The sequence below is a fragment of the Nerophis ophidion genome, linkage group LG18, assembly GCF_033978795.1.
Source record: "Nerophis ophidion isolate RoL-2023_Sa linkage group LG18, RoL_Noph_v1.0, whole genome shotgun sequence".
Taxonomy (NCBI): Eukaryota; Metazoa; Chordata; class Actinopteri; order Syngnathiformes; family Syngnathidae; genus Nerophis; species Nerophis ophidion.
The window spans coordinates 29,572,334-29,586,974 of NC_084628.1; the positions used below are offsets into that span (position 1 = coordinate 29,572,334).

The 14,641-nt window shown below is 39.6% G+C and overlaps 1 protein-coding gene across 2 annotated transcripts in view; it reads left to right on the forward strand.

Moving 5' to 3' along the window:
• The window catches only part of LOC133537089 (contactin-5-like), a 131,232-nt gene that overhangs the window by 71,784 nt on the left and 44,807 nt on the right, over positions 1 to 14,641 (forward strand). For both annotated transcript variants that reach the window (XM_061877949.1, XM_061877950.1), the window contains 3 exons: positions 3,896 to 4,032; positions 4,093 to 4,222; positions 11,690 to 11,834. In XM_061877949.1, coding sequence (XP_061733933.1) covers positions 3,896 to 4,032; positions 4,093 to 4,222; positions 11,690 to 11,834 — 412 coding nt within the window. The remainder of the gene's footprint in view (positions 1 to 3,895; positions 4,033 to 4,092; positions 4,223 to 11,689; positions 11,835 to 14,641) is intronic.

The following is a 14,641-nucleotide window of genomic DNA, read 5'->3' on the forward strand; positions in this document are numbered from 1 at the left end:
TGAAAGAAATAGGTGGAATTGCCTTTCAGGTTTTAAATAAGGTGTGTTCTGAAGGCAGGTGTCAAAGTGGCCTATGCAGCAACATTTATCACACCACATAATAATAGTAATCATAATTATAATAAAGAAAAAAATAATTATATCAATAATAATAATGCTAGTAATAATAATAGGGATACTACTAATAATATTGCTACTATTAATAATAATAATACATATAATAATATGTGGAAGTTTTCCTCCTCTCCCCCCCGTGTTCGTCGGGTAGACAGGATCACACCACTGCCAGCTTCAGAGTTTCACACAGTTTTATTTTCCTTTTTTCACACAACAGTTCGGCTTCTGCTTTTCAGCTCCCACACAACAGTTGTCGTCCTGCTGTGCAGCTCTCTGCCTCCTTCTGTCCCTCATGGTCTCCAGCGCTGCCAAATGAAGGAACAGATGATTAGATAACTCGTTCCAGCTGAGGTATGCACTTACCTGTTGCCGCTTCGTGGCCGGCCCCTGCACATAACCCGCACGCAGGGAACGCGTGGGCCACGCCCCTCTCCACATGCCTCCACCGCCAGACTCAGGCCGGACACCCCCCCCATAGCGGGGCGAGAGAGGAATTTGGCCATGGCCATCCCCGCGCCCGACCTGTGGACCACCCGGAAGTTGTAGGGCTGCAACGCAAGGTACCACCGGGTGATCCGCGCATTGGCGTCCTTCATGCGGTGGAGCCACTGGAGAGGTTTGTGGTGCGAGCAGAGACCGAAGGCCCGCCCCAACAGGTAGTAGCGGAGGGCCCCGACCACCCACCGGATGGCAAGGCACTCCCTCTCCACCGTGCTGTACCTTGCCTCCCGGTCTGACAGTTTCCTGCTGATGTAAAGTACGGGGCGGTCGACGCCCCCCACCTGCTGGGTCAACACTGCCCCCAGTCCTCGGCCCGACACGTCCGCCTGCAGACAGAAAGGGATGTTGAAATTTTTTCCCGGGACTCTTGTGATAAGGGAAAAAAACAGCCTTCTCCTCTCCGGAAGGTTTGTACCAATTCGTGACACTCCCGTTTGGCTTGTTTGGTGCGCCTGCCACGTTCCAGCGCCTCATGAACCGGGTGCTGCGACCCCACGCTGCATACGCGGCTGCCTACTTGGATAATGTCATCGTCCAGAGTGAAGGAGGGGGTGCTGGAGGCCCGACAACCTGCAACACCTGCTCTACCTCCATTATGGGGCACTCCCGGCGCATGTGCCCAGGTTGGCTGCACCCACAGCACACCGGCCTTGGTATTTGAGGCGCCGTCCGTGAGGAAAGCCCTCTTTGCTCAGCGCTGGAACCCTGCAACAAAAAATCAGAGGGAGCATTATATCCTCGAGTTCCCCCCCCTTGTTGAGCGTGTCTGTGTAGATGAATAGGTGTGTGTGCGTGGGTGTGGATTGTTCGCGGAGGGGACCTGCTCGATGGTCCCAGGTTGACCAGCCGGGCACTGGCGCTGCTCCAGGGTGGTTCCGTCTGGTGGCATTATTCGTCGGCGGGGGGCCGGGGTGGGTCTTTCGGCCGGCTTTGTGATCGCATCTCGGTGCACCGCTAGGTGGTCCTCGGCCAGTGTCACTGCTGTTTTGACGTTGGCGGAGCGGTGGTCCTGGCCGGGATGGCGTCCAAAAACTGTTCGAGGATTATGTACTCTTGCATTCCCGGGTCCTGCCATTTGGCTGGAGCCATCGGGTTGCCGCATCCCGCAGCTGCTGCACCAGGACGTAGGGAAGGTCTTCAGGGCCCAGTCTCATGGCGCAGAACTTTCTCCGGTGGTCTTCCGAGCTGCTGCCGACCCAATCCAGGATTGTGTGGCGCAGGTTGGAGTATTGCATGCGGCCGGTCGCCGGGAGACTCAGCGCCACCCGCTGCACCTCCGGCCATTCGTACGATTTCGCCATGGCCTCAAACACATCGTTGCATGGGTGCCATTGTCCTTTCCCCTGACGAGTCTGATCTGTCCATCAATGATTGTATCAGCTGAGTCTGCTGTTGGCTCACCACTGACACCTGAGCCAGCACTTGTCCAAGCGCCTCCAGAGGGGTTGTAGTAGACATTTTTTTATTTTTTTATTTTATATACATATATATTTTTTTCTTACTTGGTCCCCTGTTGGGCGCCAATTGCGGAAGTTTTCCTCCTCTCCCCTCCCGTGTTCGTCGGGTAGACAGGATCACACCACTGCCAGCTTTAGAGTTTCACACAGTTTTATTTTCCTTTTTTCACACAACAGTTCGGCTTCTGCTTTTCAGCTCCCACACAACAGTTGTCGTCCTGCTGTGCAGCTCTCTGCCTCCTTCTCTCCCTCATGGTCTCCAGCGCTGCCAAATAAAGGAACAGGTGATTAGATAACTCGTTCCAGCTGAGGTATCCACTCACCTGTTGCCGATTCGTGGCCGGCCCCTGCACATACCCCGCACGCAGAGAACGCTTGGCCCACACCCCTCTCCACATAATAATAATAATAATGCTAATAATATTAATACATATATTAGCAATGATGATTCAATTAATAATAAAAATGATAATTATCATAATAATACTAATTATAATTGTATTAATACTACTATTAATAATTAATATAATAATAATAATTGTGAACATTATTTCAATAACGATAATATAATAATTGTATTATTATTAATAACAACACCAATGATATTATATTATTAACAATATTAATTTTATTATTGATAATAATATTGATAACAATAAAGGTAATAATGCAATGATAATTATATTATTAATAGTAATAAAGCTTATGTATATTAATACAAATATAAATACAATAATAACATTATATTAATAATAATAATATAAATATAATCAATCAATCAATCAATCAAAGTTTACTTAAATAGCCCTTAATCACGAATGTCTCAAAGGGCTGATTTTGTTGATAATATGAGAAGGTATGTTAATGATAATAATAATACTTGTGACAATTATAATAATACTAATAATAATAATAAAGATTATAATAAAAATAATGATAATTATTTTAATAATAATTAATAATAGGATTACTACTAATAATAACAACAATAATGATATTATGTTATTAATAATAATTATAATAATGATAATAATTAGGATAATAATTGTGTCCTTGAGCAAGACACTTCACCCTTGCTCCTGATGGCTCGTGGTTAGGGCCTTGCATGGCAGCTCTCGCCATCAGTGTGTGAATGTGGAAAAAGTGTCAAAGCGCTAAGAACACCTTGATGGTAGAAAAGCGCTTGACAAATACAACCCATATACCATTTACTATTTAAAAATGATAATAATAATGATACAATTATTAATATTAATATTATTATTTATATTAATATTAATAATGATTTTAGTAATGGCATTAATAATATTAATGATTTAAAAAATATATTGATAATATTAATAATAGTAATAATAATTATATTGGGGAAAAGCGGTAGCAAATGGATTGATGGATGGATAATAATACTATTAATAATGATTTCAAAAATGATATTATTAATAATATTAATAATAGTAATAATAATAATAATGATACTATTAGTAATAGTAATAATAATGATGATTAAATTTTTAATAGTAATCATATTGGTATTAATAAAAGTAATAATAATCATATTAGTAATGATAATAGTATTAACATTAAAATTATTTTATTAATAACAATATTAGTCATTATAATGATATTAATAAAAATATTAGAATGAGATTACTAATAATATTAGTCATGATAATGATTATAATAATGTTTTTAAAAATGCAATAATTAATAGTAATAATGATATTAGTCATGATCATGATATAAATAATGATTTTAAAAATGATATAAATGATGATAATAAATATATTAGTCATGATAATGATAGATATTGTGTGTTGCAGCGTCACCAGAGTGGGTGAAGAAGATGGAGGACAGGCGGGTGGACAGTGGAGAGACTCTGCAGTGGGAGTGCAAGGCCACAGGGAGACCCAGGCCCACATATCGCTGGTTACGTAACGCTTTACCTTTGACGTCGCAGGTACGACGCCCTCACCTGGTCCTCCTTGCTCAAAGGCATCATGGCTGTGGTCTGTTCCAGGGTCGAATAGAGGTGGTGAACGGCCAGCTGACCATCCACCAAGTGCAGCCTGCAGACTCAGGAGTGTACCAGTGTGTGGCGGAAAACACCCACGCTGCACTCTACGCCAACGCTGCACTCACAGTTTTAGGTAGGGAGGTCATCACTTCATCACACAACTATGTTGTATCACACGGTCAGTTCCAGGATCAAACATTTTAGGTAAGAAGGTCATCACTTCATCACACAACTGCAGTCATACCTCAGAACAATACTATTGTCTATCACATGGTCAGTTCCAGGGTCAAACTTGGCACTTTCTTTACATTTCATGGTTTAATGGTCAGCAATAAAGTGTGAAGAACATTTAAATACTATTTGAATTAATCATTAAAAAAACGTCATCTATATTTCTGTCACACAAGTAGAAAAAATAAAGTTTACCGCTTGTAATAATAACCTAAAATCAAATTTTTTAACATCAACAATGTTGTCTGTCTATCTGTGTTGGCCCTTGTGATAGCGAAATTACTTGTACTCGTTTAAATAGATGATGTTCTTTGAACTGGGTACCAAAAGCTGTTTATTAGGCTTAGGAATGTAAAGCTTTGTAAGAAACATCTAATCTTGATCAAGGTCTGTCTCCTCTGTCTTTGATGTAACATGTGGACTTTAGTTGACCAGGCGTATGGGTTATCTATTCCTGACCCCCCTTTGGGCTAAATTGGTCCCCTTTCCTGAGTGACCCCCCATCCTTCTGGGCAAACGACACCCCCTCCTCTTCACAGGACCTTGGGCATTCTTTTACTGGGGTACTCTATGTTGATGAGCGTGGAGGGTGGGACTTCTGAGAATGTATAATTGTCATGACATATTCCAAAGGAGTTACAACAAACTGGAACGATAGGATGTGTCGTTCTGGTTTGGTCTCGCTTTGCAAAGCTTGTTATTATTTGTTTGTTACTTTAATAAGTCATTTTAAAGCTATTTGTCACTAAAGAATCGTCTTTTTTCCACGACACCCTGTGAAGAGGTGGCGACTTATCCAAGGTGTACACCTCCTTCCCCCCGAATGCAGCTGCGATAGACTACAGCACCCCCCGCGAACCCCAAAAGGGACAAGCGGTAGAAATGGATGGATGGATGGATTTATAAAGTTTCTTAACAGTTATAAACATATTATATTATTAGAATTTACAAACATTTTTATTAACATTTACAAAAATTCTTATTAACGTTTATAAACATTATTGTTAACATTTATGGAGGGACAAGCGGTAAAAAAATTGGATGGATGGATGAACATTTTTATAATAATTTTTAAATATTGATTAACATTCTTATTAACATGTATAAACATTCTCATTAACATTTACAAACATTCTTATTAACAAAAATCGCGCAGTTGGGAGAGTGACCGTGCCAGCAACCTGAGGGTTCCTGGTTCGATCCTCATCTTCTACCAACCTCCTCACATCTGTAGTGTCCTCGAGCAAGACACTTCACCCTTGCTCCTGATTGGTCGTGGTTAGGGCCTTGCATGGCAGCTCCCGCCATCAGTGTGTGAATGTGTGTGTAAATGGGTGAATGTGGAAAAAGTGTCAAAGCACTTTAAGTGAAGTGAATTATGTTTATATAACGCTTTTCTCTATCGACTCAAAGCGCTTTACATAGTGAAACCCAATATCAAAGTTACATTTAAACCAGTGTGGGTGGCACTGGGAGCAGGTGGGTAGAGTGTCTTGCCCAAGGACACAACGGCAGTGACTAGGATGGCGGAAGCGGGAATCGAACCTGCAACCCTCAAGTTTCTGGCACGGCCGCTCTACCAACCGAGCTATGCCGGTTGGTAGAAAACTGACTTCTGACAGTTTTCCTTCCTCCCACGCCACTTTGGTCTCCTCAGCATAACGGAAGTGTTCAGGATTCTTGACCAAGAATTCTTGACTTAGGTATTTTCTACCTTGAAGGTAGAAAATACCTAAATTCCTTGCAATAACTGGTTGAGAAATGTTGTTTTTAAACAACTTGCTCAGGCATTTGTTGACAAAGTGGTGACCCTCGCCCCATCCTGACTGAGCATTTCATGGAAGCTGATTTTATACCCAATCATAGCACCCACCTGTTACCCATTAGCCTGTTCACCTGTAGGATGTTCCAAATAAGTCTTTGATGAGCATTCCTCGACTTTCTCCGTCTTTTTTGCCACTTGTGCCAGCTTTTTTGAAACATGTTGCAGGCATCAAATTCCAAACTGGCTAATATTTGCGAAGAATAACAAAGTTTATCAGCGTGAACATTAAATATCTTATCTTTGCAGTCTATTCAACTGTATCTAAGTTGAAAAAGTTTTGCAAATCATTGTATTCTCTTTTTATTTACCATTTACACATTGTGACAACTTCACGGCTTTTGGCTTTTGTAGTTCCTGTGGTGTCAAAGATGAAGATGTAAAGATGCAATGAGAAGACATGATGATTAAAATGCAGGAGGTGGTGCTGAGTGATTGATGATCAATATGAAGAAGACGAGTGTGATTGAAGATCAATATGAAGAAGAGAAGTGTGATGGATGATTAATAATAATAAGAAGAGAAGGACACAATGTCAGCCATGATGTTTGCTAATAAAAGGTCACAAAGGTTCCTAATGGACCAATAAGGACACACTTACAAGAGACATCAACATTCAGAGAGGGACTCTGACAGCTGTTTGTCGGACGCTCACAAACGCACCACGATGCCGTCATGAGCCTCACCCTGCAGCTGCATTCATTCTGTCCTCTGATGATGTTCTCCTTGACTCACAGCTGCTGACTCCCAGTCCCCTTCAGGGTCCCCTCTGGACGTCCCCTTCAGGGTCCCCTCTTGACGTCCCCTTCAGTGTCCCCTGGGACACTTTGATTGGCAGTCGGCAGAGCCTATTTCCAAGGACACTCCGTGACATTTGCGGAATCTCTGGCCCCGTTCTCCATTTTTCTAAATGTTAACTGTCGAGTGCATAGCAGCTATTTGTCTGAACATATGTATTCTGACACTATTACTTCCATCATAACCAGTGAAATAATCACCCCTTCTCTCGACAGTTATTAATAACTACAAAGACAATCACTCCTCCCACCAGTTATTAATAATAACTGCCACTTTTCATAAGAAACATATTCACACATTGACGTGTCATACTATAAAAGCAATTACTCCACCATCAGTTATTAATGATAACTGCCACTTTGCAAAAAAAGGGACACATAAATGTGTCATATTATAAAGGTGATCACTCCTCCCACCAGTTATTAATAACTGCCACTTTGTATAAAAACATATTCACACGTTTACGTGTCATATTATAAAGGCGATAACTCCTCCAACAGTTATTAATAATAACTGCCACTTTTCATAAAAAACATATTCATACATTGACGTGTCATACTATAAAAGCAATTACTCCTCCATCAGTTATTAATAATAACTGCCACTTTGCAAAAAAAGGATACATAAATGTGTCATATTATAAAGGTGATCACTCCTTCCACCAGTTATTAATAACTGCCACTTTGCATAAAAACATATTCACACATTGCCTTGTCATATTATAAAGGCGACAACTCCTCCAACAGTTATTAATAATAACTGCCACTTTTCATAAGAAACATATTCACACATTGACGTGTCATACTATAAAAGCAATTACTCCTCCCTCAGTTATTAATAATAACTGCTACTTTTCATAAGGAATATATTCACACATTGACGTGTCATACTATAAAAGCAATTACTCCTCCCTCAGTTATTAATAATAACTGCCACTTTTCATAAGAAACATATTCACACATTGACGTGTCATACTATAAAAGCAATTACTCCTCCCATCAGTTAATAATAACTGCCACTTTTCATAAGAAACATATTCACACATTGACGTGTCATACTATAAAAGCAATTACTCCTCCACCAGTTATTAATAATAACTGCATTTTGCAAAAAAAAGGACACATAAATGTGTCATAATATAAAGGTGATCACTCCTCCCACCAGTTATTAATAACTGCCACTTTAAACATATTCACACATTGACGTGTCATATTATAAAGGCGATAACTCTTCCAATAGTTATTAATAATAACTGCCACTTTGCATAAAAAACCCACATAAATGTGTCATATTATAAAGGCGATCACTCTTACCACCAGTTACTAATGAAAACTGCCACTTAATATTGTAATATCAATTGAACCAAAAAGACTCCAACTGTTCCAGAAACTTCAAGCCCAACATAGACTTGTGTATGCACACATGTCCTACAATTATTTATACTATTACTCTCGCCAGTTACTAAGGATAAGCACCGCTGTCTCAAATGAAGCACAATGACATCATACTCATTTCACATTTGTGTGATGGCTCCTCTCGCCAGTTTGCCACTTTACATGATATCACTTGAACTTGTCAAACTGGAAATTGTCCACAACTTCTAAGCCCAAGGTGTGGTCATTTAAAATGGATGTATAGAATAGAATAGAATAGATAGTACTTTATTGATCCCTGGGGGAAATTCAGCTCCACAGTTCGTTCACAATAAACAATAATAATAGTAAATAACATATGACATATATATAATATATAATATATGAATAATATAAATATATTCTACATATATTTTACATTTAAGTGCATGCAGTATGCTATAATACATAATAATCCTTCCTCTCGCCAGTTAAAGTTAAAGTAGCAATGATTGTCACACACACACTAGGTGTGGTGAAATTTGTCCTCTGCATTTGACCCATCCCCTTGATCACCCCTTGGGAGGTGAGGGGAGCAGTGGGCAGCAGCGGTGCCGCGCCCGGGATTCATTTATGGGGCCCTGTTATGATCCGCTGCCCGGATCATATTTGGATTTAGATTTTTGAGTCTTTGTGTGTTTTCTGTTTGTTTTGGCCTCTCAGTTTGTTTCCATGGTTGCTCATTGTTTTCACCTGCCACTTGCTCCTGACGCGCACCTGTGTTGTGATTACTGTCATTTTTTAGCCTGCCTTCTCCCAGTCTGCCTTGCTTCCTAATTTGCTTTACGCAACAAGTGACGACTTTTGTTCCCGGTTCTGCTTATGCTAGCTTCCATGCTAAGCCCATTTGTTTTTTCTAGATCCCATGCCAGCTCTTTTAGTTTTGTCAAAGTCTGATTTATATTTCAAATAAATCATTTCCTACCTGCACGCTGTGTCCAAAGCCCGTCTGCATCCTTGGGAGGACGAAACCCGCATCACCATGCGACCAACTCGTCACAGATTATATGTTGAAGAGGTTCATTTAGCCTACTGACGTATATTTATAAATAGTTTACTTATATAGGTTAGTAAGGTAAAGTGTTGTACCTGACATCACGTGACACCTTTGATGAAGGCCGCAGAAGCAAAGTAGCCGAAACTTGTCAGGTACAACACTTTACCTTACTAACCTATATACAAACCCCGTTTCCATATGAGTTGGGAAATTGTGTTAAATGTAAATATAAACGGAATACAATGATTTGCAAATCATTTTCAACCCATATTCAGTTGAATATGCTACAAAGACAACATATTTGATGTTCAAACTCATAAACTTTTTTTTTTTGCAAATAATCATTAACTTTAGAATTTGATGCCAGGAACACGTGACAAATAATTTGTTAAAGGTGGCAATAAATACTGATAAAGTTGAGGAATGTTCATCAAACACTTATTTGGAACATCCCACAGGTGTGCAGGCTAATTGGGAACAGGTGGGTGCCATGATTGGGTATAAAAGCAGCTTCCATGAAATGCTAAGTAATTCACAAACAAGGATGGGGCGAGGGTCACCAATTTTTAAGCAAGTTGTCGAACAGTTTTAGAACAACATTTCTCAACGAGCTATTGCAAGGAATTTAGGGATTTTACCATCTACGGTCCGTAAAATCATCAAAAGGTTCAGTGAGTCTGGAGAAATCACTGCACGTAAGCGATGATATTACGGACCTTTGATCCCTCAGGCGGTACTGCATCAAAAAGCGACATCAGTGTGTAAAGAATATCACCACATGGGCTCAGGAACACTTCATAAAACCACTGTCAGTAACTACAGTTGGTCGCTGCATCTGTAAGTGCAAGTTAAAACTCTACTATGCAAAGCCAAAGCCATTTATCAACAACACCAAGGAACGCCGCCGGCTTCTCTGGGCCCGAAATCATCTAAGATAGACTGATGCAAAGTGGAAAAGTGTTCTGTTGTCTGACGAGTCCACATTTCAAATTATATTTGGAAACTGTGGACGTGGTGTCCTCCGGAACAAAGAGGAAAATAACCATCAGGATTGTTATAAGCGCAAAGTTCAAAAGCCAGCATCTGTGATGGTATGGGGGTGCATTAGTGCCCAAGGCATGGGTAACTTTCACATCTGTGAAGGCACCATTAAGGCTGAATGGTCCATACAGGTTTAGAGCAACATATGTTGTCATCCAAGCAAGGTTATCATGGACGCCCCTGCTTATTTCAGCAAAACAATGCCAAGCCATGTCTTACAACAACGTGGCTTCTTAGTAAAAGAGTGCGGGTACTTTCCTGGTCTGCCTGCAGTCCAGACATGTTTCCCATCGAAAATGTGTGGCGCATTATGAAGCGTAAAATACGACAGCGGAGACCCCAGACTGTTGAACGACTGAAGCTCTGCATAAAACAAGAATGGGGAAGAATTCCACTTTCAAAGCTTCAACAATTTGTTTCCTCAGTTCCCAAACGTTTATTGAGTGTTGTTAAAAGAAAAGGTGATGTGACACAGTGGTGAACATGCCCTTTCCCAACTACTTTGGCATGTGTTGCAGCTATGAAATTCTAAATTAATTATTATTTACAAAAAAAAAATAAAGTTTATGAGTTTGAACATCACATGTCTTGTCTTTGTAGTGCATTCAATTGAATATGGGTTGAAAAGGATTTGCAAATAATTTTATTCCATTTATATTTACATCTACTGTAACACAATTTCCCTAATCATATGGAAACGGGGTTTGTAAATCAACCATTTATAGAAAAAAAAAAAAAGGTGATTATATCTTGGTGAGGATGTCACTATCAAGGTGATGATATCACTATCAGGTGATGATGTCATTATCAAGGTAATGATGTTTTATGAATGAGTAATTAAAATGTAATATATAAATAATCCTTGCTGACAAAGCCGGCAGCCCCGACATGAATTAGATTTTATTGATCTGCTGCCACTTTAAACTGCTTCAGTTCAAGTTTGATTTGATCTGTCTTCCCTGGAATCTCAGCAACGTCCACATTTTGATGATGAAGATGTATTTTGTCAAGGCAAGATGCTAATGTAGGTCAAGAGATGCAAAGCATAACAACACATTTTCTCTTCATGTTATGAGCGAAGTACTTGGTGTCATTAATAAAGCACGTGTCTGGCTGCACTAATGACTTCATGACTTCTTCCTGCAAGTCAGCATCATTTTTCAGTTCCAGTCTCAATCTATGTTTTTCCTGCAAGTCAGCATCATTCTTCAGTTCCAGTCTCAATAAAACACAAGCATGTTTTGCTATCACACATGATGATGCATCAATGCTAAAACAACCCTCTTGTCACTCTCTCAGCATCACCGCCCGTCTTCTTGGCCAACGCCGTGCGAGTCATGGCCACGCTGGGCAAGGACGTGTCCATGGAGTGCAAAGCGCGGGCGTCGCCCAGAGCCAGGATGACGTGGCGGCGAGGAGAGCGCAGGATCCAGCCCAGCAGAAGGTGACAATCAAGTATTCTCTCACAGTATTACTACAATTTTAAAGGGATGACCTTTTCATGTTTCACTATAAAAGTATGTCACTGACAGCTTTAATACAATCAAGCTCATTTATTTTATTCAAATGCTTTCAAACGACCAAACAATCATTTAAATCTGATTGATTAATTATGAGTCGTTTTTAAAGACCTTTTTCATCATTTTTATACCATCATCATGGAACTGTACCTTTTGTTCAATCTTATGTGTTACGTCTGTTCGGCATCGTGGTGCCGGGTTCGATTCCCTCGAGGATGCGTCAAAATAGAACACAGCAAAGGTAAGGTTTAACTATTTATTTGAATAACAAAAGGTGCTAGAAAACAACAATACTGGAGCTAAGAAAAGGCAAACAAAAGACGCTAGCATGATAGCTAGGATAAACAAATAGTAAACTAAACTGGCACATAGGCACACAAAGGGGGAAAACAAAACATTTAGCATGAGAGCTAAGAATGAATACAATTGCGCAACATGAGAGCTCGCGAGAATACTACAGGAATTGCATGGAAGCAAAAGTGCAAAGCAGACGTACCGTTGTGTGAAAACAAACTAGAGTCCCAGAAAGAATAAACAGAAGAGGCTGGCTTATAAAGGGAAGGTGATTAACAGAGAACAGGTGTGCAGGAACCGGGAGTAGCAGCTGAAACTAATAAGTAACCATGGTGATGGACTAAACAGGAAATAAAGGGATCAAACAGAGAATGAGAACAAAGATGGAAAAATAAACACTAATATGTGAAGATCCGAGTCACGGATCGCAACATTACGCACACACACACACACACACACACACACTCACACACACACACACACACTGTTGTATTTGTTACCTTCTTGAGACCTCTGAAAAATTACTACCTTTTTAGGACCATCCTATGTAGATATATAAAGATATAATGTTAATAATGTATACATGTGCAAATATTTAAAAAAAAAAAAAGTTGTAATTTCAAAAGAAAAGGGTCACAATTTCACCAAAAACAAGTAGAATTTTGGCAGTATTATAATAAAAGTCATAGAATTTTTTTTACAAAGCAAGTCAAGATTTTACAAGAAAAACTGATCATTTGTGCAATATTATGATAAAAGTTGGAGTGTTACTCAGTAACAGTCGCGAATTTACAAGAAAAGCTTAAAATGTTGGCAATTTTATGAAGAGAGTCGTAACTTTACTCGAGTAAAGTCCCAATTTTATAAGAAAACTTGGCAATATTGTAATGATCTGAATTTTACTTGGCAAAACGATGACAACAGTGTCATGCCTGTTAAGCAAGGTTTATGTTTTGTCATTTTATGTTTTGATTTTGGACATTCAGTCACATTTTGCACTTCCTTTTTTTGTTTGTTTCCATGCCAACCCATTAGTTTCCACCTGGTCCCCTTAAGTCGCACCCCGATCCTCAGCCTCTCACACCTGTTTTCTATTACCACAGCCAGTACTTAAGTCATTTACTTTCTGTTCATCATTCTGGGAACTTTGCCTTTTGTAGATTCCTGCATATTTTGACCACGACCACGCACTCTTCATGCCTTGCCACGCTGCTACTTTATTTTGACTACGCCACGTAAGCCTTTTGTATTTTTTTGCCTCAGTGCTAGTTTTTGGTTTATTGAGTATCGTTGATAGTATCTTTTGTTTATTCATTATCATTAATGCCAATCGAGCAAGTGTTTTTGTTTATATTTTTGTAGCCAAGTTCTGTACCTCATTATGAGCGCCCTTAGTTTGTTTATTTTTTATTATAGTGTTTAAATAAACAATATGTACCTGAACTCACGCCTGGCTCGTCCTGTAATCCCGCTGCGTCGAAGGAGCAAAACAAAACCCCGCCATAGTCCTGACTAAAAGTCAACATTTTACTATAAAAATGTCCCTGTTTTACAAGAACAACAAAGCAATTGGCAATATTGTGATATAAGTCTGAATTTTGTATGACAAATGTCACCATTTTGCAATAAAAAGTAATAATTTTACATTAAAAAGTAGTAATTTTACGAGAAAACATTGCAATACTACAGAAACAGAAAGAATAAGAGAAATTGTTCCCAATTTTATAAGGCAAAAAGTCGACACATTGTGAGAAAAAGATGCTTTAAGTTAATTTTTGTAATTGGTATTTAATCTTAATTATTTACTTCAAGTTATTGCAGTATGTCACTATGTACGTATCTATTTATTTTATTTTAATAAATTTTGGCCAAAAGGGGCACATTTTAATTTCTTACACACACTTGTTATTTGTTGGCCAGAGGGGGAGCACTTAAAATTTTTATACACACTTGTTATTCCATATGTTGACCAGAGCGGGAGCATTGTTAAAAGTGACACACAGTCAATTTGAAAAATCCCTCCTTTTTGGGACCACCCTCATTTTGATAGATTTCACCAGCAGGGGTGCAAATGAAACATTCTCTATTAGTGAAGTGAAGTGAAGTGAATTATATTTATATAGCGCTTTTCTCTAGTGACTCAAAGCGCTTTACATAGTGAATCCCAATATCAAAGTTACATTTAAACCACTGTGGGTGGCACTGGGAGCAGGTGGGTAAAGTGTCTTGCCCAAGGACACAACGGCAGTAACTAGAATGGCGGAAGCGTGAATCGAACCTGCAACCCTCAAGTTGCTGGCACGGCCGCTCTACCAACCGAGCTATGCCCCCCCACAGTATTAGATGCAATGTTATTGGGACCATGATGTCATCACTTTTTCACACCTCCTCATATGGAAGCTACATTTCCTTCTTCGTGTCTCAAGAAGGGTAGAAA